The sequence below is a fragment of the Eptatretus burgeri genome, chromosome 15 (genome assembly GCF_056783735.1).
Source record: "Eptatretus burgeri isolate ZD-2024b chromosome 15, Ebu_testis_v1, whole genome shotgun sequence".
Lineage (NCBI taxonomy): Eukaryota > Metazoa > Chordata > Myxini > Myxiniformes > Myxinidae > Eptatretus > Eptatretus burgeri.
Window position 1 is genome coordinate 47,337,808 of NC_140975.1, and position 26,176 is coordinate 47,363,983.

A 26,176-nucleotide genomic window follows, 5' to 3' on the forward strand; every position below is an offset into this window, starting at 1 on the left:
TTGTTGTTGTTGTTTCCTATTCTCTCATGTGCACGCGTTAAGTATAAAGCTCACTACATTCGCTATGAAATTTGGCATGAATGTTCTACAGGTGAAGCTCTATCAAATATATTCCGGTTTTTGTGATATATGGAATACTTTACCGCAGCACCCCCTACAATTCGGGTATGCGCGAAAATTGGCGAAAATTGAAGGCCCCCTAGCGACCAGGTGAGTGCATCGATACGAATGAAACTTTGCAGGTTCATGGTACTCAATGAGTACTACAACTTTTCCTCAGGACATATTGACCAATTTCGCTTAGGTCAGGAGTCAAAGGTCAATTAGTGCAAAAATCGATAATATGCGAGAGCTGGAGGTGCCTTCGTGCCAAATGCTACTCCTCCTAGGGTTATGATCGGATGGTCATGAAAATTCACACTAATCGTCTGGAATACATTGTGCACAAACGATCGAGCCGGATTTTCGATTTAGATCTTTGTTCACCCACAGCACCCCCTCAAACTTTGGGGATTTCCGATTTCAAACTGCATTTTCGGTAGTTTTCATTCAAATGGATACCAAGTAGTTATCAGTAGATGGAACTGGATGAGATTTGATATGCATAATCTTAAGGTGATTCCCTATCCGCTATATGACATCCATTTTGCTGTATATCTTATCGTTTCCATGCTCGGCGACCCATCGCCGCCTACCGGCTTGTCTGTTTGTTTGTGTGCACGATATCTCAAAAAGTTGTGTATGGATTCGGATGAAACTTGGTAGACAGGTTGGATGTGTGGCAAGGACGAATTGATTCCATTCTGTTGAAGATCCGAATCCGGATCTGGATACGAGATTTATTTAATTTTCAAAGTGATTCTTCACCATTGAGAGAGAGTGCTAAACCGATATACTGTATAGCACGATATCTCAGAAGGTTGAGGACGGATTCGGACGAAACTTGGTGGACAGGTTGGATGTGTGGCAAGGACGAATTGATTCCATTCTTTTGAAGATCTGAATCCAGATCTGGATACGAGATTTATTTAATTTTCAAAGTGATTCTTCACCATTGAGAGAGAGTGCTAAACCAATATATAACACAAGATCTCAGACGGTTGGGGATGGATTCGGACGAAACTTGGTGGACAGATTGGGTGTGTGGCACAAACGAATTGATTCAATTTTGGTGAAGATCAGAATCCAGATCTGGAGACCAGAATTATTTAATTTTCAAATTGATTCTTCACCATTGAGAGATCGGGCCAAAAACGATATAGTACTGTGTTGCATGATATTTCAAAAATGTATTGGGCCCGATATGTTCTCGTGGATCAAGCATTACATGGCGGAGGTATGCCCTCTAACGAGTGCCCTTTTAGTTTTACTCATGTATTTGGTGTGTTCAGTGCCTATCACTTGAACTGCATTTCCTTTCGGCTGAACACGTGTTGACATTTGGCAAGGAAATTCTGCTCAACCCCCAAGCAAGATTCATAAGAAGCGATTTCTTAAAAAAAAAACATGATTTTTTTTTGGGGGGGGGGGAATTCTTAGTCTGGAGGGTTCAGCAATGAGAAATATCTGACTTGGCCTAAAACAGAAGAGAATGGTGGGGGAATGTGGCTGTAGTCTATCTTGAAGACCTCACGATGAACCACCAATCGAAAAACGAATTAAATAACAAAATGGAATCGCGTTGCCCTTTATGACCACACAGTGGATTCATAAAGATAAATTACTGCTTTGCAGAATCAGTTTTTCACGTAGATATTATGTTGTGGTGTAATACAAATAATGAGCCTCACCAGCACTCAGAGTCCACCCGGTCTTCACCGTGACTTCATATTTGTAGCAACCATCGGGACTACACAGAGGAACTAATCCCACTCGTGCCACATCGATGATGTCCATCTTCCAAGCAATCATGGCCGAGAAGACGTACAGGATTCCCAACACGGCACACGTAATGGCCACCACCAAAGATCTGGCCTCCAATACCTTCCATTTAGACAGTGACAAACAACTCACAATAGACCTTTAGTCAAGTATTATGGGTTCACACTCGAGTCAGATTTCACGTCTTGATCTGAGTCATAATTTTCATGTGTCAATAATTTTATGTGCCAACCTGACGTCACCATTCCTGATTTCCTTTTTGCATGTCAATGTGATCCTCACCCACCCTTCATTGTTTACTTTAATCCCCTTTTCTAGGGAGATGTTCATATGTACAAGGCAATTAACAAGTCAAAAGTGACTTGATCAAGTCGCAAGTTTGAAGGCTCAACTCTAAAGCTTTGAGTACTTCACGTTGTGTCTCCTGTTGTGTCTTCAGCCTCACGAGTCTTAAGTCATCAAAAACTTTAAAAATCCATTTTAAATCTGAACGTCTGATTCTCCAATCCAAACACTCCAGGATTGCCTTGTACCCATGTCAATTTATTTATTTATTACTATAACGGTTGTAATTGCTCCATTATTACTGTTGATTAATTTCACTGTTGTATTACAAAACGAATGGAGGCCTTCTCAAGAGTAAGACCGATTTAAATATATGTCCAATAAATGATTGTTGTAATTGCAAGTTACTTATACTGACATACGTACAGGAGGAATGATGATAACGGCTCCATGTGGGTGGAAGAGAGTTGCACCAAACACGCTTAGATGTTGCGTCAGGCACACTGCTTGGTACGGTGAAGTTCCCATGGTGGGTACCATTCCCTCTGTTCTCCACTGCAAACTCTCTTGGTCATAGTATTGACACAGTACCAGGTAGACCAATACAGAGACATTGATGGTCACGTCTGCATAGCAGTTTTTGATGTCTACATAATACGGTTGTGTTGTGTCATTGAGGCTGGGATAGTGGAAAGAACACAAGCATAATGATTTCATTGTTCAGAAAAATTAACCATTCTGAAAGTTGCTTGAAGAGTTGATATAACCAAAAATTTTTCAGTTGCTTCTGTTGATTTAAATGAAACCTATCATTTAAATGATGAGTTATTTTTTCCCATTAACCCTTTTAACTCGAGCGGCCGTTTTACCAGCCGCTATTCAAACCTCCATATACCCGAGCGGCTGGGATTTTTCTCCAGTGAGCCCAGGGTGGGGGAGCCGAAAGTCCAAGGAGCTCAGAGTTCAAAGGGTTCAGGTTAATGGGACAAAATAATTTTTCAAAGCATTTTTTATGAAGCATATGTCAAATTTTAACATTACTGAGAATTACTTGATCTGATAGCTTACCAAAATTTCACTTTACGTCCCTATATGAACATAAATACAGCATAAAAACGGAAAAAGCTAATTCAATAATATCCCATTTACTTTTGCTTGGGAAGTCACCTCTTATCAACGATTCACTAAAACCCATTTATGATGTCACTTGTTACATTAGCAATCATAAACCAACAAAACAAATATCACATGTATATTTATAAGAGGAAAAAAATGAATAAACTGCTTCAACAAGCATTCCAGGGAAATTCAGTGAAGTTGCATTTGCTGTTTAATGGTGTAATTAATTTCACGATGTAAAGTACAACATTGCTTATGGGTAAATCCACTCTTTTGAAATAGGACTTTTTTTTCACTATAAGGCAAACAAAAAATTACTGAGTGATGCCTTCACACCTTGGTGACAGGAATATTGTGTGTCCACGAGGATCATTTCCATATCCATCTTTCAGCATTATGACCTTTGTTAGGAATGCTTGTACCTCCGTGGCAAACTGGTCCTTGTAAAAGGACACTCGTATATGGGCATTATCATTGAACTCTTCCACGCTGTCTGAAGGACAATAGAACAAAAGGGCCTGCATTACTGCTGAGCTTGCTTCACCAAAAACAGGAAAACACATCTAAAAAAAAATAAAAAAAAGAAAACATCTTGACATGAAGTTAATTTATTCACAAATTTACATCTAAATGCACAGGGACCATCAAATGGGACCCATTACACACTCAGTTATTGATGTTGACAAATTATTGACCCTGCTGTGCCTCATAATCAGGATGGAAGCTGAGATTTATTGAATTTTCGGATGGGATTAATGATGATATGGGTATGTCCTTGAGAAGATTAAATTGTTGATGTCTTATTGTGTGTGAACTTGAAGCTGAGGTTGTTGGCTTGCTACCGGGGAGCGGGGGGGGGAAGACTGCTCAGGCAACTCAAGCAATATACCTGATTACAGTTCTGTTAGGCCGTTCATGGAGTTTTGTGTCTGTGTCTGTGTCTGTGTCTGTGTGTATGTGTGTCCAGGGTGTAGCTGGATTTTAGAGATTTTTTTCAAAAGCTCAAAATTTTTACCATTTGAGCTTTTGTCATCAAATTTTCAACATGTCTTTATTATGAGAATATGAAGAACACTTACCATGACACCTTGATTCTATACTACAGTATTTTCTGTAACTCTGCTACTTTGGCAAGAAACCTGAGCTCCCTCCTCTGGAATATTCTGCATATTGGGTCCTGGTGACAATCTCGAGCCACAATGGTATGGTCATAAATTTTGGAAACAGCTGAGAGATTATGTAACTTAAGGCCCAGTCACACCTTTATGTTTTAGCCAGCTTATGCCGATTTTTGAAAAATTTGTCGAAAACGCTGGCACACCTCGAATACATTATGGGTAAGTTTTGGAAACATTGAGAGCACGCTGAAAAACACTGCCATACGTCGTAGTACGCTGGCTTTAATCGTTGTACTTTGCGGTTGCCCTCAAATTTTAGCATGCTTGAAATTTTACGACGTATGCCAGCGTATGACTCACAAGTTCCGCTACGCTGGCCATAAGTTGTAGGCACGTTATGCGATTGTTGACACACGTTACTTGTAAGTTAATCATAAGTCGAAACACGTCGAGGTAATGTTTAGCGTACCCGAAACTTATTTCTACCCTATGAGTAACGTGTTGTAGGCACGTTACACGATCGTTGACACACGTCCACACACGTTACTTGCAAGTTACTCATAAGTCGAAACACGTCAATGTAATGGTTGGCGTCAGTGTTCCAAACTCCCTGGTTTTTTTTTTTTTCTTCGGTATGACGGTGATGTTGACACTTCGATTTCTAGTGCGGTTATGATTTAAATCGTTGAGAGGCAGCCTATTAATTATATTATATTATAACCGCAAGGTCAGAGGTCAAGTTTCCCAATTCAGTGACCATTTTAGAAATTTGACCTCAAGATGACCTTAGATCTCAAAATCAACGGGCTTCTCAGTTGAGACTACCTCTACAACAGAGTGAACTTTCATGATGACTGGTTTAGAATTGTAACCTGTAGACAATTGATAAACAGAAAGACAGACTAACAAAATCGACTCATCAATAAACTTGAAAAATCTTCGATTTTGCAAGTACTATATTATACAGTGCATATCACACAAAACCACCACTCCCCTAAAAATAACATTAGTATATTAGCTCAGGTATAACCAATCACCTTCAAAATCAGACACAGTTAATTGGCCTTCACCTGTGTTAAAGTATCATGATTCTGGTTATTTCAGAATAAAATCAACTGTTCCTGTAAGTTTCTTTTGTTGGGTAGTGCATTTCACAGCAAAGACTCAACCATGAGGCACCAAGGGGCTTTAAAAAGACCTCCGGGATAAAGTTGTGGAAAGGCACAGATCAAAGGATGGGTATAGAAATATTTCAAAGGCCTTCAATATCCCTTGGAGCACAATCAAGACAATCATTGAGAAGTGGAAGACGCATGGTACCACCAAGACCCTGCCTAGATCAGGCCGTCCCTCCAAACTGGATGACCAAACAAGAAGAAGACTGATCAGAGAGGTCACCAAGAGGCCTATGGCAACTTTGAAAGAGCTACAGGCCTTTATGGCAAAGATGGTCACCGTATGCATGTAAAAATAACATCCCAATCACTCCACAAGTCTGGCCTGTGCAGTAGGGTGGCAAGAAGGAAGCCATAACTCAAAAAAACCCCACTGTGTGTCCCATTTGAGGTATGCAAAAAACCACCCTGGACATTCTGAAGCCATGTGGCCAAAAGTTTTGTGGTCTCACGCAACCAAGATGGAACGTTTTGGCCTAAATGGAAAATGTTAGATTTGGCACAAACCCAACACAGCACATCACCCAAAGAACACCATCCCGACTGTGAAGCATGGTGGTGTCAGCATCATCTTATGGGGATGTTTCTCATCAACAGGGACTGGGGCACTTGTCAGGATAAAAGGGAAAAAGGATGGAGCAAAATACAGAATAATCCCAGAGGAAAACTTGCTACCCTCCACAAGAAAGCTGAAATTGGGACGGAAATTCACCTTTCTGCATAACAACGACCCAATGCACACATACACTGGAGTGGTTAAGGAACAAAAAGATAAATGTCCTTGAGTGGCCCAGTCAGAGCCCCGACCTAAATCCAATCAAAAATCTGTCATGACTAAAGGCCCGGTCACACCTTGACGTTTTAGCCAACGTATGCCGATTTTTGAATTTTTTTTCTAAAACGCTGGCACACGTTGAATACGTTATGGGTAAGTTTTGATAACATTGAGAGCACGCTGAAAAACACTGCCATACGTCGTTGTACGCTGGCTTTAAACGTTGTACTTTTCGGTTGTCCTCAAATTTTTTCATGCTTGAAATTTCACGACGTATGCCGGCGTATGACTCACACGTTCCGCTACGCTGGCCACAAGTTGTATGCACGGTCTGCGATCGTTGACAGACGTCAACACATGCTACTTGTCAGTTAATCATAAGTTGAGACATGCCGAGGTAATGTTTAGCGTACCCGAAACTTATTTCTAACCTATGATTAACGAGTTGTTGGCACGTTACGCGATCGTTGCCACACATCGACAGACGTTACTTTTAAGTTACTCATAGGCTGAAAGACGTCGGTATAATGGATCGTCCTTGCGTCAGCGTCCACGGCCATGGCCAGGACATTTATTTGCAGCATTCTTCAAACTTTTCTTCGGCATGATGAGGATGTTCACACTTCGATGTCTAGCTTGGCTATGATTCCAATTGTCCATCGGCAGCGTTTATTTAAAATAGTCGAGTTTGAGCGTTTTAACACGTTCAGAAGAAACGCTTCAAATTTTAAAACCTCAGCGTCAAAAAACAAAGGCGAGTGACAGCAATTTAAATCGTTCATTGTAAACAATTAAAATAGTTGAGTGGTACCGTTTAAAAGTCGTTGAGTGTAAAAAAAATCCAATTTTTGAGCGCAAGCGTCTACTTTCAATAGTGGGGTTTGAGCGATTTAGCACGTTCAATAGAAACGATTAAAATTTCCAAACCCCAGCGTCAAAAAACAAAGGCGAGTGACAGCAATTTAAATCGTTCATTGTAAACAATGAAAATGGCTGAGTGGTACCGTTTAAAAGTCGTTGAGTGTAAAAAAAAATCCAATTGTTGAGGCAAGCGTCTACTTTCAATAGTGGAGATGCAGCCATTTAAATCGTTGAGTGGCAGCCTATGAACCTACCCGTGGACACGCGGACGCAAGGAGGATCCATCATAACCCACACCCTCCCCCTCACACTCACCTACTACTGCCAACATGAACAAACTACTACTAATACTAATACTAATACTAATACTAATACTGATACTGTTACTGCTGACATTAACATCGACTCAAAAAGGAACTCGAAAACACTGTTGGGTTCCCCTTTTATGAGCAGCATTTTTATATACCAATTCCCAAAACTGCTGGGAACACGTCTTTATATGGCAGTTGTAACCTAGAAACACGTTCATTTTTTTTTTTTGTCGACCGGAAGACGTCATTGGAATACGTCTACATACGTCGATGTGTGTTGGGACTACGTAAAGAATTGGTTCAAAGCACGTCAAACATAAGTTAGAAATAAGTTTCGCGTAAAAAAGACATTACCGCGACGTGTTTCGACTTATGAGTAGCTTATAAGTAGCCTTTGTGGACGTGTGTAAGCGTCCACATATCGTGTGTAAAACTTATCCCTATCGCATGCGGAACGTGTGTCATACGCCGAGTACGTCGTAAAATTTTGAACATGTTTAAAATTTATTGACGTACTCTACTTACTACGACGTATGATAGCGTACTTTAGCGTTGTACTCACGTATACCAAACTTACTCAAACCGTATTTGACGTGCCCCAACGTTTTAGACACATTTTTCTTAGGTCGGCATACGCTGGCAAGATCGCCAAGGTGTGACCGCGATGTTGACACTTCCATTTCTACGGCAGTTATGATTCGAATCGTTGTGCGTCAGCCTTTTAATAGGCTACGTCACGACATTGTCGGCGATGCGTGCAACGTGCTTTGCCGAAGTTAGACTATCGTTGGGCATCGGTTGTGTAGGCCGACAACAGGTTCAGCATTCGTTGGTATAAGTTATCTATAACACAACGAAACGTTCTGTGTCCATCACTAATATGTTATGCATATGACCAACTCGTTATGAATACGTCCGAATCTTAAAAAAAACAACATCAAAAGTTCAACGTCAGCCAGCGTTTTACATACATTTTAATACGTTGCCATCACTGGCTAAAACGTCAAGGTGTGACCGGGCCTTAAGATTGCTGTCCATCAACGCTCCCCACGTAACTTGACTGAACTTGAACAGTTTTGTGCAGAAGAATGGGCAAATAATGCCCAATCAAGGTGTGCAAAGTTGGTAGAGACCTACCCCCAACAGACTCAAAGGTGCTTGCACCAAGTATTAGCCCAGGAGGTTGGACACTTATCCAACCAAGATATTCTAGTTTTGTATATTAAATTAATTTTCTGAAATTTGTAGAATTTGTTTTTCACTTGGAAGTTGTGGGTTATGATGTGTAAATAAAAGTGGATAAAGTCTGATCTAATGCAACTTAATTCCAGGCAACAAAAGGTGAAAATTTTGAAAGGGGGTGTCGACTTGCAGTGTTAGTGTGAGAAAATTATGAGGGTATCCAAAGACTCAATACCTCAGTGTGCTGTCACCATGCAAGTGATGAGGTCCTTGAGTTTGAGTCCTGGGTTCAGTCAGAATTTTTTCACACTAGCCCCATGCGGGAATTTATTTCTGTTTTTCTACATATATATATATATATATATATATATATATATATATATATATATATATATATATATATATATATATATATATATATATATATATATATATATATATATATATATATATATATATATATATATATATATATACATACATATAGACAAATATATATACATATAGACATATATATATATATATATATATTTATACATATACATATATATTTATACATACATATATATATATATATATATATATATATATATATATATATATATATACACATATACATATACATATATATACACATATATACATATACATATATACATATACATATATAAATATATATATATATATATATATATATATATATATATATATATATATATATATATATATATATATATACATATACATATATAGTTAGGGCTATGGAAAATTGCAATACACCAGAAAGGTCCTCAGGTTAGATATATCGATAAGTTCATGTGCAGTTAGTCCACACCCGTTGTTTAGAGGGAATGTGTGAGATTCATCCGGGCTGCGACGCTTTGAGTTAGCCAAATTCATCCGGGCTTTTTCTTTATCTATCATTATTTTAGACCAATCACCCCCCAACAACCAAATCGCCACCAACAACGCCCCCGAACCACTACACCAAACTGCCACTACCTTCACCTCCACAACCCCACCCCGCAAGCATCGCCTCACCCCCATTCTCAAACGACGCCCGCCAACAACCAAACCACCACAGCAAACCCCCCACCACCTTCGCCTTTCTCCTTCCACAACCATCAACCACACCACCTGTCAACACCGAATGTCGTGCTGTCCAGGGCCTGTTCGGTGATTGCTACCGAACGTGTCAAGCCGCGAGTACAAATGGATGCCTTTACGGGAGAGGAAATCGGATCAGGGGAGGTTCACACCCCCTTTTCCTCCGTCCAATGGGCGAGCATCGGGTGGTGTGGCCCCGCCCCCAAGCACGATGCATGTGGATTCCTTTTAGGAGGAAATTCGGATCAAGAGAGGCTCACACCCCCTTTTTGCACGACCAATGGCTGAACATCGGGTGGCGTGGCCCCGCCTCCAAGCGCGATTTGATCCGTGAATTTACATACACGCTCCTCCCCGGTCTATAAAGACACGAACACAAGGCAACTCGTGGCTGGTCGAGTGAAGACGGAGGTCGTCGTCGAGGTTGTCGTTGTTGGGTCGTGGTCGAAGTCGTGGAGTCCGAGTCGTGTGTTTGCAGGGATCGGACGGCGAAGGGGACGGAGCTCGGAGTTGAGGTCGAGGGACGAGTCGCGGAGTGAAGCAGGGATGCGGAAGAGGGCACAGGGGCAAGAGTTTGCCAGAGTCGGTGCGGTCCCAAGTCCCGCTAGTGGGACGGAGCGTCCGCCATTCCCCTCTCTCCACCCCGATTATCAACAATTCCCCCCATCCACGCAGAGATAGCGCCGGTAACCCCGTCCGTTCCCCACCCCAACCGTGGTGTCGACCGACCAACACGTGCCTGCGCAACGCACGCCTAAAGGAGTTCACCGACCATGCCAGGGGCACGGAGTCAGGCACGTTACGCTGACATTGCGGCAAGCCCGCCATCACGCCAGGAGGGCGCGGGTAAGACCCCTTCGGTCTTGTGGACCTGGCCGCTCACCCAGGTCCCACGTACATTTGGTCCACAGACCTGTCTGCCCCCTTGCCTATGAGGGTGGCTTTCATTTGCTTTTTGTGTAAATGTATGTGTGGTGCCAGTCTTTTAAGTAAACCTGAATAAGTGCTTGTACATTGCTTTATTCGGTTGTAACTCTGCGTTGTGTTCTTGGTTTGACTGTATACGTGCATTGTTTTTGTATAACTGTGATTGTAAAATACGTGCTTGTCTGAGAGTGAAATAAAAGTGCTTGTTAAATTGTGACCCGTTTCGTTGCGTCCTTTCCTTCGTTTGAAAGTTCCATCTTGCATCACGGAAGGGATTGGTAGTGGGGGTTTAGACACCCAATAAATAATCTGAACCGTCGAGGTCGGCGATAACTCCGCTCGGTTATCCCCCTTAGCACGGAACGAGCTGCTTAAGCGGTTCGTGTCTGGAGCCGACCTGCGGCGTGGTACAACTCCTTGGTACGCTACCCGCGCGGGTACTTAGGTATATTCGGCTATTCACCCTATTTCGCGCGAGTAGAATGCGAACTGGGTTGTGGTGAGGTTAAACCCCCACCCGTGACTAGTTCCTTGGTGGTAGTTCCAAGAGGGTCACGACTGAATTGTCTGTCCGGTGGGCGACGCGGCTGCAATTAGAGTTACGCGGCCGATCGCACGCCGGGCGGACTGAAATTCGGAACAAGATACATATATATATATATATATATATATATATATATATATATATATATATATATATATATATATATATATATACACATATATATATATATATATATACATATACACTGATGAGCCAAAACATTATGACCACCTGCCTAATATGCTGTTGGTCCTCCGTTTGCCGCCAAAACAGCACCGACTCACCAAGGCATGGACTCCACGAGACCCCTGATGGTGTCCTGTGGTATTTGGTGCCAAAGCATTAGCAGCAGATCCTTCAAGTCCTGTAAGTTGTGAGGTGGAGCCGCTGTAAATCGGACTTGTCGATCCAGCACATCCCACAGATGCTCAATCGGATTGAGATCTGGAGAATTTGGAGGCCAGGGCAACACCGTGAACACTTCATTATGTTCCTCAAACCATTCCCGAACAATGTGTGCAGTGTGGCAGGGCGCATTATCCTGCTGAAAGAGGCCGCTGCCATCAGGGAATACCATTGCCATGAAGGGGTGTAACTGGTCTGCAACGATGTTTAGGTAGGTGACACGTGTCAAATTGACATCCACATGGATGGCCGGACACAGGGTTTCCCAGCAGAAGATTGCCCAGAGAATCACACTCCCTCACACCGGCTTGTCATCTGCCCACAGTGCATCCTGGTGCCATCACTTCCCCAGGTAAACGGTACGGACGTACTTGGCCATACATGTGATCTAAAAGAAAACGGGATTCAATGGACCAGGCGACCTTCTTCCACTGCTCCAAGATCTAGTTCCGACGCTCCCATGCCCATTGTAGGTGCTTTCAACGGTGGACGGGGTCATCATGAGCACTCTGACCGGTCTGCGGCTACGCAGCACCAAACGCAGCAGGGTGCGATGCACTGTGGATTGTGACACATTCCTCCCATGACCACCATTAAAATTTTCTGTGACGTGCCACAGTAGGCCTTCTGTCGGTTCGGACCAGGCAGGATAGCCTTCATTGCCCTCGCGCATCGATGAGCCTTGGGCACCCAACACCCTGTCGCCAGTTTGTGGTTTGTTCCTCCTCGGACCACTGTCGGTAGGTACTCACCACCGCTGACCGGGAGCACCCCACAAGCCTTGCCGTTTCAGAGATGCTCTGACCCAGTCATCTGACCATAACAATTTGGCCCTTGTCAAAGTCGCTCAGGTCTTTACTCCTGCCTATTTCTCCTGCATCCAACACATCAACTTCAAGAACTGAGTATTCACTTGCTGCCGAATATATCCCACCCCTTGACAGGTGCCATTGTAACAAGATAATCAATGTTATTCACTTCACCTGTTAGTGGTCATAATGTTGTGGCTCATCAGTGTGTGTGTGTATATATGTGTGTGTGTGTGTGTGTGTGTGTGTGTGTGTGTGTGTGTGTGTGTGTGTGTGTGTGTGTGTGTGTGTGTGTGTGTGTGTGTGTGTGTGTGGATATTGTTGTGGATCTGTGGTTCGAGGCTTGCCCCAAGGGGAAGCATTTGGGTCCCTCCCGAACGCTCGATCCTGAGGCCGCTGAGCACAGATAACTCCGCACACCAGCAGCAACCATGAACGCCGATTGGCACACTCCGGGCAGGGTTGCACTACTTCACATGATACCATACCTGTCAATATCCGGCTAATCGGGGTCAATGTCCTCAGCTCACATTCGGATTATTGCCAAGCATTACAGCGAGTGTGCGCAGAGGAAAATGAATGGGGAAGATGGGCAGTGGCGATGTGGACATGCAGCCATGTCCCTGAGGTGCCCAGACCCAGTAGACAAGTCCTCTCTGGTGCCCCAGATACGCGAGCTATATGTGCGACTCACCCTCCGCTGCCTCAGATTCTTCCTCCTCAGACCCCATTGATGAGGTGCCGCCGTTCACCCTTCGTGGCTGACAGGATCGAGAGTGCAGGATGACACTCGTGGAAGGAGTGTTCTTTTTCCACAGAAGCTCGACACCAACTGCTCATGAAACTTTTTTCTTTTCCCCTCACACGTTTTTGTTCCTTCCTTCACGAGCCTTTCTCATTCGTTTCTCCTTTTTACTTCCCTCAGCCTTCTGCATCTGCTTTATGTCTTATGCTTCTTCCCTTTCTCCATTCTGAGCAGTCTACTCAGGAGCGCTCTTCGTACATGCTCGCACGAGCTCATCACGAGTCCCTTTCTTTGCCTCTCTGCTTCTTCTTCACATCAGCTTTCTTTCCCTCCTCCCACAAGCCTTCTCCTCCTCCCATTGGTCCACAGCCGATGGGGGCGGGTGCATGACGTCACTTTTGGAAATTGCCACACCATCCTGAGGGAACTTTCAACGAAGCCCCTGCTCCGCCCCTCACATGTCCAAAGCAACAACAAGGCCCCCAGCCCCTCCCTCGTGTGCAAAAACACACAGTCACACCATTTTGCACTGTACCATGCCCATGAGAAGCGCTGCTTCTCACAGGCCACGGTGAGCACCAAGCGCCACGAACATGTATGTGAGACGCTACACGAGCATGCACGCGAGAGCACCCGGTGAGTTACCAAGCAATGCGCAGATGGAGGAAACACGGAAAGCAACCCTGCATGACCGTAGGATTACCGAACAGCCACGGGATTGAAGGTAAGACTGATGGGGTGAAGGAGGGACTGTTGAAATAATGTTTGATGGAGGGGAGATTTTTGGTGGACCGTTGAAACGGGCCGATGGAGTAATGGAGGGATGATTGAAAGTAACAGAGGGATTGAACGGAACGATAGTGTGAAGGAGGAAAGATTGACATTAACATAAGAGGAGGGGGAAGACATTACACAGGACAAATACAGCAGAGCTAATGCATGCCCCCGAAACAGCCCTTTGTCAAGGAACCAAGGACTATCTCTACAAAGACTAATGAAATAACTGATCCTAGAGTCACCTACGTGTCCATGTATGCTCTCGTTTTCCAAAACCAGAACTATATACGAGGTGTGTTCAAAAAGTACCCAACCTTAATTTTTCGTGCGTAAACAAATGAAGCTAGGGAGGCGTGTTTTGGTGCACGTATGTAGACGATCCTAATCCGTATGCGTGAATATTTTCCCGCCTGCAGAAGCTGTCAGTCGCCGACAGACCACCGATGAGTGAGGAAGTGTAAGTGAGCGCCGTCGGATTTTCGTTTTTGACAAAATGACGGAAAACTTGAACAACGCTTCTGCATCAAATTTTGTGAAAAGCTTGGTGATTCCTAAGTGGAAATGATCCGCAAGATTCAACAGGCCTTCGGGAACGAAGCAATGGGCACCACACTGATAAAAGAGTGGTACAACCGCTTCAAAGATGGTTGCACATCAGTGGAAAGTGAAGCACATTCTGGTAGGCCCTCAACATCCCGAAATGAGATCGTCATTCACCAAGTGAGGACCCTGCTGATGCAGGATCGTCGAATCATGATCAGAGAGCTTGCAGACGAGGCGGGCGTCAGCATTGGATCCGTTAATTCCATTGTGACTGAGGATTTGGGCTAAAGGAGAATCTCAGCGAAGTTCTTGCCAAAGCTGATAACGATCGAGCAGAAGCAACTCCGTTTGGAGATCGCACAGGACATGCTGGAGACTGTGAACAGCGATCCCAGCTTCTTCAACACAGTGATCACTGGCGATGAGACCACAGTGATCCGTTATTTTGTCAAAAACGAAAATCCGACGGCGCTCACTTACACTTCCTCACTCATCGGCGGTCTGTCGGCAACTGACAGCTTCTGTAGGCGGGAAAATATTCACGCATACGGATTAGGATCGCCTACATACGTGCACCAAACCACGCCTCCCTAGCTTCATTTGTTTACGCACGAAAAATTAAGGTTGGATACTTTTTGAACACACCTCGTGTATATATATATATATATATATATATATATATATATATATATATATATATATATATATATATATATATATATATATATATATATACATACATATACACACATGGTGCAAGTGATATTATATTTCAATTATATTTCTATTTCTTCTCTGAAGAACATCCAGTGGAGTTGTCCAAATTTAGTGATCACATGATGATCACATGATAGTACCTCATCGATCACATGATTAAGAAATCCTACATTTTCCCAAAAACTTTCTGATTTAAGACTTCAGAGGGGAACAAAAAAACATTTTAAGAATTCATCTCTTTTGTCATACAATTAAAATATCTGTGAAATATTATAAGTACATGCTGACCTGAGCAAAATCCAGAAATTCACAATACCACCACAAATTATCATTCAAACTCAACGATTTACTTTACCTGAGGATGATATTTTTCTCCTCAAACTTACCATCAAGCAATGAGTATTTGATTTGCACAAACAACCCAGCTGCTGGGTCACTGTTGTTGGTAAGTATGGCAAACCGTCTGGTCAAACCAGGGTGTAGTACTTCATTTGACAAGGGTAGATCTTGTTCATCTTTCTTTCCCAGGCCAGACAATGTGACTGAGATGGCAGCATCCAGCGATAGGCCCAAAACTTCAATGGGAAAGCCATCTGGTCGGTAAAGCTCCAGTGAAGCAACGTTTGTAGTTATAGGAAAATCCACATGTGATCCCGAAGGAAATGGGTTGACATCAAAGAAAAGCAGAGTCTGTGGTTAAGGGATTACAGTAGGTTGTGGTCATTATAGAGAGGTCAACCACCAAGCTAATCTATCAATAATGTCTCTAAACAAAGTGTCAACCAAGGCAGGTTTATAAATGTATGGTTTCAAGTTATGGTTTCAACAAAATCCTCTAAAATCATACAGTAAGGGGTGGTATAGTGAAAACGTTTTCTACAAACCATGAAGGATTGCCATTTCGGCACCACCCAAAATCAGCATATATGTGAATCCCTCACAATGCAGTCTCCACCATGTGACTATAGAAAGTCTATACCCCATTTCAAAATTTTCACCTGTTCCCTTATAGCCAGGAATTACATTGCATTAAATCAGATTTTTTTTCCACCGTTATTTACACATTTTCACCCACAACTTCCAAGTGAAAAATAAATTCCACAAATTTCAGAAAATTGTGAGTACACCCATCGCTGCCTGGCTGGGTGAGCTTAAGTTTGCAAAATAATTAAAAATACAAAACTAGAATATCTTGGTTGGATAAGTGTCCGCCCCCTTATAATAGCAATTGTCTATTATCTCAGGTGTAACCAATCACCTTCAAAATCACACACCAAATTAATTGGCCTCCACCTGTGTCACATTGTAGTGATACTGATTATTCCAGAATAAAATCAGCTGGTACTGTAGGTTTCCTCTGCTGGGTAGTGCATATCATCGGAAAGACTCAACCATGAGGACCAAAGGAGCTTTCAAAAGACCTCCGGGATAAAGTTGTGGAAAGGCACAGATCAGCGGATAGGTATAAAATACTTCAAAGGCCTTGAATATCCCTTGGAGCACAGTCAAGACAATCATGAAGAAGTGGAAGATGTATGGTACCACCAAGACCTTGCCTAGATCAGGCCGTCCCTCCAAACTGGATGACCAAGCAATGAGGAGACTGATCAGAGGCCACCAAGAGACCAATGACAACTTTGAAAGAACTACATGCCTTTATGGCAAAGACTGGTCACTGTATGAATGTGTCATTAACATCCAAAGTGCTCCACAAGTCTGGCCTGTAAGGTGGGGTGGCACGAAGGAAGCCATTATTGAAAAAAGCCAACCTTGAGTCTCGTTGGAGGTAAGCAAAAAACCACTCCAGAGACTCTGAATCCAGGTGGCAAAAAGTATTGTGGTTTGATGAAACCTAGATGGAACTTTTTGGCCTAAATGCAAAATGTTACATTTGGCACAAACCCAACAAAGCACATCACCCAAAGAACACCATCCCTACTGTGAAGCATGGTAGCGGCAGCATTATATTTTGGGGATGTTTCTCATCAGCTGGGACTGGGACACTTTTCAGGATGGAAGGGAAAATGGATGGAGCCAAATACAGGAAAATCCAACAGGAAAACCTGCTGACCTCTGCAAGAAAGCTGAAATTGGGACGACCCAAAGCACACAGCCAAAGTTACACTGGAGTGGTTAAGGAACAAAAAGATAAATGTCCTTGTGTGGCCCAGTCAGAGCCCTGACCTAAATCCAAGCGAAAATCTGTGTCATGACTTTAACATTGCTGTCCATCAACGCTCCCCACGTAACTTGACTGAGCTTGAACAGTTTTGTGCAGAATAATGGGCAAATATTGCCCAATCAAGGTGTGCAAAGTTGGTAGAGACCTATCCCAACAAACTCACAGCTGCAATTGCTGTCAAAGGTGCTTCCACCAAGTATTAACTCAGGGGGGTGGACACTTATCCAACCAAGATATTCTAGTTTTGTATTTCTAAATAATTTTCTGAAATTTGTAGAATTTGTTTTTCACTTGGAAGGTGTGGGTTATGATATGTACATAAAGGTGGAAAAGTCTGATTTAATGCAATATAATTCCAGGCTATAGGGAAACAAAAGGTGAAGAATTTGAAAGGGAGTCTCGAATTTCTTTAGGCACTGTACTTCCCAGCAGTGAATGAGCTTCCAGATGCCATTGGAGCAGAAACCATGTTCTTGGCTTTGAAATTCGTTGAAAAGGAAAAAAACTTTCCACTCCTTTTCATATCAGCCTTATTGTTAGTGGGAGTTGTCCAAGTATGTAGCTATTATCATTTTGCAGTAAAGCAACCCTAAGAAACAAAGTGGACGACCAAACCCTAATAATATTGTTCTGGATGTTGATGAGGTGGCACAATGAAGCATACTGTATGACATTAAATATTAATTACTTTCAATAGTACTGCATAATAAATACTTTAAATAATACTGACTCCAAAACTTTAAACAAAACATGAGAAGAAAAGAAAGTTTTCCTGCCTGCACAAGGCTGCTTTGGTTGCTTGGAAACCCCATCTCTATGGCAATGGTCTTAACAGCAGCTGTAGGAATTGAGAAATGGCAACCAGGCATTGTGGAATCAACTGAGATGTTCCTTCTGGCTATAGCACAAAGCAACGACAAGGGGGAAACACGGCGAGCCTCAGCATTCAGCGCTGGCACGTGAAATATCAGCGTCTCCTCATCAAGAACCCGTGACGCCATCAATGCCTGAAGAAGCCGGTTTGCCAGAGTATATGCTCGTGTTGAGACAGCAGTTTGCACCTGTTCAGGATTATATAAGGAACCAAATTACAGGAAATTGATTATACATTTAAAAAAAAAATAAACAAATACTTTGTCAGTGGAAATAATATTGGCATATTGAAGAAACAACTGTGTCTGAAGGGGAAGGTAAAGGAAGCTTCTGCATGAAATGGTGGTTTTGAAATATGAAGAACCAGAGGAAGCAGAAAGGTTGAAAATATCTTGTGCACGTTTTATTCATTAGGTTGAAAGATTCATCATGTGAAATATGGAGATGCCAGGATTATGGATGGTACTTACACAAATGCATGGAGAGACAAGGGCGTTGCCAAAGGGAAAAAGAAGAATGATAGCGGGTTAGTAAAATGGTAAAGGGTTGACAGGATGACCTAGAGGTAGGCACACTCACCTCTAAGCTGTCTAGCCTGAGTTCAAATCCTGGCCCAGCTATAAACTGCCATCCTGGTGTTTCACAGGCAGGATGATTCATCAATGTATGTGCCGTCCCTCAGATGGATGTTAAACAGAAGTCCTGTCTGTCGGCATTAGTTGGTGGATGTTAAAGAAAGGTCCCATGGTATCCTTCATGAAGAGTAGGTGAGCTATTGTTGACACCATTTTCAGATTACAAATTCCTACCTTAACTAGCAGAGGGCATTGTATCAGCTGCACAGCTGCACCCTCAGGCAATGATGCCACCCCACAGCCTTGTGCCACAAATGAACGAAGAATTAGTGGAATGGTAAGGGGAAAAGGGATAGGTGGTTTGGAAGAAATAAGATAAAAGAGATGTGAAGAAGTGATAATATATAAGTACTCGTGAGGTATGCTTATACATTGTAAGCAACAACGAACTGTGCTCCCCCTTTGTCTCAGGTTGCTCACCTGCATTTATTTTTTCATTTATTTATATTTCCTTTACAAATGCTTTCTGACAGTTCTGTGGTTTCCCCCAGTGTACTGGCATCAATGTCCGTCGGCATGCAAAATTACTGTGCTTCCCCATTGTCTCGGGTTGCTCACCTGCATTAATTTTTTTCCATTTATTTTTCCATTTATTTATTTCCACTTATTTATATTTTCATTTACGGATGCTTTCTGACGGTTCTGTGATTTTCCCCCGGTGTATTGGCTTCGATGTCCGTTGGCAAGCAAAATTTCAGCTTTCTACATCACCCGGAATGTACCGAACATTAATATTAGTTCGTGAGTCAGTGAGTGAGTCAGTACGTGAGTGGTTAGAAAGATCTTTATATATTCAATAAGGAAGGTAAAGGAAAAAGGATATAGACCTTTGTGATACAAATCACAACATTTATAGTTTCACTGAAGCAACGGAGTAATTTCTCGACATGGTAGCACCATCGTACGATGTTAAAGCTATAGTAGTGCATGTAGTTCTAGTACTTCCTAAACAAATTACTGGGCCTCACCTGCGTTGTGTACGAACATGAAGAAAAATTGTAATCAAGGCTGGACTGTGAGTTAGCATTTAGAACCTGCCCTGTGAGAGGAAGAGGGGTTGGAGGGGAGATTATCAGGAAAATGACAAACTAAGTGGTTAACTACAATAATATATTTGTCTTTGTCAACATTTCCAATGAAATTGAGAAATGAAAGCTCATTCCTAATGAAAGCACAAAATTTATAAACAAGTCCCAATATGCATACTTATGCTATGGATACCAAATTGGACATACCTATGCTATGCAATGCTTACCAATTATTGTGAAAAGCTTTGAAGCGACATTCTCTGGTGTGGCTTCACCCACGCCTGCCTCTGCCTCCACTAAGGCCACCATCCTTTGGGCCTGGGACAGGCTTTCATCCTGGCATTCCAGATCAGAAAACTTATCGGGAAAGGCCTGTCAAAAGATGAGCAATGAAGGAACCACGTCAAAATCTGCAGAAGCTCGGTTTTTTTTTTACGCATTATGTTTTGGCCACGTAGGATAAGGGACCTTTAAATGCAAATCAACTGTAATGTGGTTTTAGTGAAAGCATATCAAACATCACAGTGCTGGGTCATGCATTTCACCACCCATTAAAAGGGAACTTCGAGCTGGATGTCTAATCTACTAGTCCTCACTCTTTAGGGGGGTTGAAATCGCTACAATGCTGAAATCAAAAAGAGCAACTCATCAAGTGTTGCTACTCTTGCCAAATTCTAAAATTGGATTCCTTGCCCAGAGAACTACAGCATCACCTATTTATTGTCTCTCATTGGAGAAGGATACTTGTAGAGGATGGCATAGTGTTCTGAGATCTCCATGACTCACAAAAATATTTATCCAAAATAAATGAACGTCGTTACACGTGAGCAATAACAACACATCTGACAGTCAGTGAAAAGATGAGTCTCTGGATCAAACTTACTGAGGCCGCACTGAGAGCTGTTGCTGTCTGCCAGACATCCGTCAAGGTTGAAGCTCTCAGGGAAGTTAAAACGAGGGTAATATTCCTCCGAATAGCAAATTGTATGTCAGCAGTGATTTTGCTTTCCTGTCGCTGGCTGCCCTATGTAAAGAATCAGGGAGCATTTGCATTACAACAACAAATAACTAAACCTCATAGTATAACATGTAGAAGATTGTAATACATCAAGAATCACTTTAAGCAGCCTTGGTGGCGGAATGGTTAGAGCGCTCGTTCGAAGTGTGGGAGGACTGTGATTTGAACTCGACCCTGGCTGAGTCATACCAAAGATTTTAAATATGGTACATGCTGCTTACTTGCTTAACGCTCAGCATTTAAAAATGATAAAGCATGGACAAATAGCCATAGGTTGGCAACCATTGCATGGGGTTTATGGGCTCAATGGCCGAATCCTGTGTTGAAGTTCATTGTAAGCTAACTCATATTTAATTAATACCTTTAAAATGTGTACGATGCACTTCGGCTTACCAACAGATGATTCGTTGCCTCTTGTGTTATGTTAGTGAAAGCAACTCGAGGCTTTCAGTTGTAACTAGAAGGGCACTCGATAGAGTGCACACCTCTGCCACATTATGCGTGATCCAGGAGAACATATCGGGCCCAATACATTTTTGAAATATCATTCTATACAGTAATATATAGTTTTTGGCCTCACCTCTCAATGGTGAAGAATCACATTAAGAATTAAATAATTCTCGTATCCAGATCCGGATTCGGATTTCACCAAAATCGAAACAATTAATGCTTGTCACACACCCAACCTGTCCACAAAATTTCATCCAGATCCGTCCACAACTTTTTGAGATATCCTGCGCACAAACAAACAGACAAATGAAATTGCTCATTGAGCAAGGAATTGCCGGAATAACTTTGTCATATCTCCATGATCTCTCAAAAAACAAAAACCTGGAAATCAATTTGGTTCTTATAAGTCGATAGTGCTACCGTTTCATGAATTATAGCACTTAGTTTGGTCATGATCATAACTTGGAAGTCAATCGGACTTGAAATGGCGTTTTTATCGCAATTTGAAAGTTTTGACCCGACCCCCCTGACATTCGACCCCCGACCGCTAAGAACGGTGTTGGTGTGACACCCCAATGAGACATATGGTTGGATGCAGTATTGGAACATGCACATTTTGGATTTGGTTTGAAGTCGATACGACCATTTTAGCGGAGGTTATTGCGAAAATAAGAATTTCGGTTTTTCGGTGACCTTGACCTTGACCTTTGACCTAAATTCACCCAAAACGACAAGTGTCTAAGTTGGACCATGGCCGACGTCTGTACCCAGTTTGGTCATGATCGCTGAAACGGTGTAGCTGCTTCAGGGTAAACAAACACACAAACAAACAGACAGACAGACAGACAAGCCAGTAGGCGGCCATGGGTCGCCGAGCATCCGATGACCTTTGACCCCTGATCTGAGTTAATCTAGTACTAAGTACTTACGACATTGCAATCAAATCGGTTAATCCGTGTATGAGCAAGGGGGCTTTGAATGGTCATTTTGCACAAACAATGCACTCATTGACCTTTGACCCCTGACTTAGCCGAGATAGGTCAATATGTCCTGAAGCAAAGTTGTAGTACCCATTGAGTACTCTATACCTATGAACTTTCATTCGTATCGGTTAACCTGTGTAGGAGCAAGGGGGATTTGAATGGTTATTTTGCCTGAAAAATGCACTCATTGACCTTTGACCCCTGACCTAGCCGAGATAGGTCAATATGTCCTGAAGCAAAGTTGTAGTACTCATTGAGTACAATGTACCTATGAACTTTCATTCGTATCGGTTAATCCGTGTAGGAGCAAGGGTGCCTTGAATGGTAATTTCGCCCGAAAAATGCACTTATTGACCTTTGACCCCTGACCTACTCGAGATAGGTCATTATGCAAATGAGCAAAGTTGTAGTACTCATCATGGTGTATAAGCCTGTAAAGATTCATTCGATTCGGTTCAACTGTCTTGGAGCGAGTGTACTTTGAATTTTCAGCGGGAATGCTCAATGGCCCTCGGACACCCAAGTTGAGAGGGTTACCATTTGGAAACTATAAGATATTGAAAAAAGTGTATGTCATATAGCGGATAGAGAATCACTTTAAGATTATGCATACCAAATCTCATCGAGTTCCATCAACTGATAACTACTCGGTATCAATTTGAATGAAAAGTACCGAAAATGCAGTTTGATATCGGAAATCCCCAAAGTTCAAGGGGGTGCTGTGGGTGAACAAAGTTATAAATCGAAAATCCGGCTTGATCGTTTGTGCACAATGTATTCCAGATGATTAGTGTGAATTTTCATGACCATCTGACCATAACCCTAGGAGGAGTAGCATTTGGCACGAAGAAACCTCCAGCTCTCGCATATTATCGATTTTTGCACTAATTGACCTTTGACCCCTGACCTAAGCAATATCAGTCAATATGTCCTGAGGCAAAGTTGTAGTACTCATTGCGTGCTATGAACCTGCAAAGTTTCATTCGGATCGATGCACTCACCTGGTCGCTAGGGGGCCTTCAATTTTCGCCAATTTTCGGGCATACCCCATTTGTAGGGGCGCTGCGGGTAAACTATTCCATATATCACAAAAACCGGAATATATTTGGTAGAGCATCACCTGTAGATCATTCGTGCCAAATTTCATAACCCTACGTGGGATATTGGCTTTCGGAATTGATTTCGCGTGAACGGTACCGATTTTGAAGGTTTTTCAGCTGTTGCTAAGGAGCCAAAGCGTCCCTAGCAATCATCACAATTTCCAAAGCACTAGGTCATAAGATGTACCTACCACCCGAGTTTGGTCAAAATCGGCCCCAAGTTTACTACCAATTATGCTGATGACAAACGAACAAACATCCAAACAAACAGACAGAATTACTGACAATAAGGGTCACCTATTTCGGCGACCCAACAGACACACAGAATGACACACACAACCGACCAACATAATTGCCAAAATCCGAAGGATTCCGGCAATTAAAAAACAGAAAGGGGTGAAAACATAACCTCCTTCACCGTCGATGGCGGAGGTAACAAGTGATGACAGTGAGTAATGACTGGTAGTGTAACATGGGTTTGGATTCAAGGGATCACAAGCATTCAGAGCATTGAAAGTATTAACTAAAGTGTTGAAAATTGCAACAAAGGAGATTGCCCTCCATTGGAGTACTATAATTATTGTAGCATGCATCACACCAGCTCACCACATTCAAGATGCTAAGGAGGGCACTTCCATAGCTGGTGATATGCTGTGGGTCTCCCCTTTGCACCAGTGCCTGAAATACTCTCTCACTTTTCTGCTGCAGCCAAGTGGTCAGAACCTCTGCATTCTCTTGTAGCTTCTTGGGAAGTGCAACATCGATGCCCCTGTGATTATAGGGACACGCCGTCCCTTTAAAGCATGCCATATGGCTTCCACAGCATGTAACATTGTCTACAGCGTGAACTTGATCATTGTTTGAATAAATTATTGGTGAACATAAGTCAATGATATAAACCGGAAAAAAATAATATGGTGGATTGTACAAAGACATTCGAGGGAAGTCGTACAGGATAACTCTGATAGAAGACAAGTATTCGACTCCTTACGCACGTGTCACATCAACATACCGTGCATTCAATTTACATTGGTTCTGTGAAATGAAGATAACAAGGTTTCATCTCTTTGATGTAATCTTGACCAAACGGTAAGCCACTGTGTGCAAGGGCACTCACTGTTCAAGGGCAAGTGTACGTGCTCCCAATGCATCTTCAACTATCACAGCTAAAAACTGTTGCCCTGAAGTGAGGGGCGCAAAACCGCTGCCCTCCGAATTGATGCCGTAGTACAGGAGCTGCTCTTCACAGCCTACGGTCTCCATCCCAGTGCAGGACCGAAGCAAGAGTGTGTAGACAAGAGGGACACCTGGATTCTCGGGATCAGTCCATCCTGTGCACAAACATAGACCAAGCAGCTGAAGAAAGAAGAAAAAAAATGTATGGAATCTGTGAAATACATTTTGGTACAACTACCATAGGCACTGAGAAAAAAAATAGAAAAACAAATAATATTTTCTCTCAATACAATGCAATCACTCAAGCAGAACACAATTATAATGGAGTGCGAGACGGAAAAATTAATTAAATTCTTGCATTCAAGTCTTTCATGCACTCAAAGCAAATGTCTGAACATGAGTCACCGTTACATAAAATGTATCATGAGTGTGAGACAAGGTTAATTAAAATTGAGTGATATGATACAATGCACATTTTCAATGTGATCATTTCACAAACAATGTAGGACCAAACAATGTAGGTAGATACGAAAATAAAAATTAAACTAGAAAGCATCTCCAAAATGTCGAGCCCTTCCGCGACCGATTTGTACTCTAATTCAACTTCACCAAAAAAAATGGACATTTCATTAATTTGTGTTCTCCATATTCACATAATAGAGGTTGTTGAAGATTTAATGACAAAAGCTTAATGGTAAAATTGTTGTGGCCTGGACAGACACACTGAAGCTCAATGGTAAATAAAGAAATAAATAAATAAATAAATAAACATGGAAGCGATTAAAAAACAATGTGTCTCGTGCTTGATGAGCTGCGGTGGAGGCTACTAAGAGCTGTTTATAGTTACTATGACTTTGCCCTTTCACATTGTGACCCAATGTTTAATTATTTTCTCCAAATTTACATAATAAATTGGTTTTGATATCAAAAGCTCAAATGGTAAAAAAGCTATGACCTGGACACACACACACACACACACACACACACACACACACACACACACACACACACACACACACACACACACACACACACACACACACACACACACACACACACACACACAAAGTGAAAATGGCTAACCATAGCATGTGTAGCCAATTGGACTCTCCAAGACAGTGAGACTCAACGGCTTGTGAAGCTCACAGGAACCACCCCCTGGGGGTTCATTTGGAGGGAGAACAATAGACGAGCTTCCTGGTTCAACCCCAAGCCCAGATACGGTGAGTGTGAATATGTAAGACAGTCCGTTTGACAAAACTCCTTTCCGAACGACCAGTGCAGCACCCGAGGCTCCGGTTGATGTCGTGGTAATGTTCAGTGGAAATGGCTTCCCATCCTCACTCCACACTGTCCAGCTGTACACCACCTGGAACCATCATCATACTTTATTCTCAACGATTCTGTTCTGAACATTCTCGCTTCAAAAAAATTGACTGTATAATATGTA

The 26,176-nt window shown here is 42.4% G+C and overlaps 1 protein-coding gene across 5 annotated transcripts in view; it reads right to left on the minus strand.

The window, feature by feature from the left end:
* Positions 1-26,176, minus strand: part of PKD1 (polycystin 1, transient receptor potential channel interacting) — a 173,349-nt gene that overhangs the window by 82,130 nt on the left and 65,043 nt on the right. For all 5 annotated transcript variants that reach the window (XM_085858410.1, XM_085858407.1, XM_085858408.1 and 2 more), the window contains 11 exons: positions 25,810-26,095; positions 24,668-24,881; positions 24,157-24,319; positions 20,883-21,023; positions 20,227-20,371; positions 19,940-20,010; positions 18,240-18,524; positions 15,668-15,971; positions 3,622-3,778; positions 2,593-2,845; positions 1,791-1,983 (listed from right to left, as the gene is read on the minus strand). In XM_085858410.1, the coding sequence (XP_085714536.1) occupies positions 1,791-1,983; positions 2,593-2,845; positions 3,622-3,778; positions 15,668-15,971; positions 18,240-18,524; positions 19,940-20,010; positions 20,227-20,371; positions 20,883-21,023; positions 24,157-24,319; positions 24,668-24,881; positions 25,810-26,095 (2,212 nt within the window). The remainder of the gene's footprint in view (positions 1-1,790; positions 1,984-2,592; positions 2,846-3,621; positions 3,779-15,667; positions 15,972-18,239; positions 18,525-19,939; positions 20,011-20,226; positions 20,372-20,882; positions 21,024-24,156; positions 24,320-24,667; positions 24,882-25,809; positions 26,096-26,176) is intronic.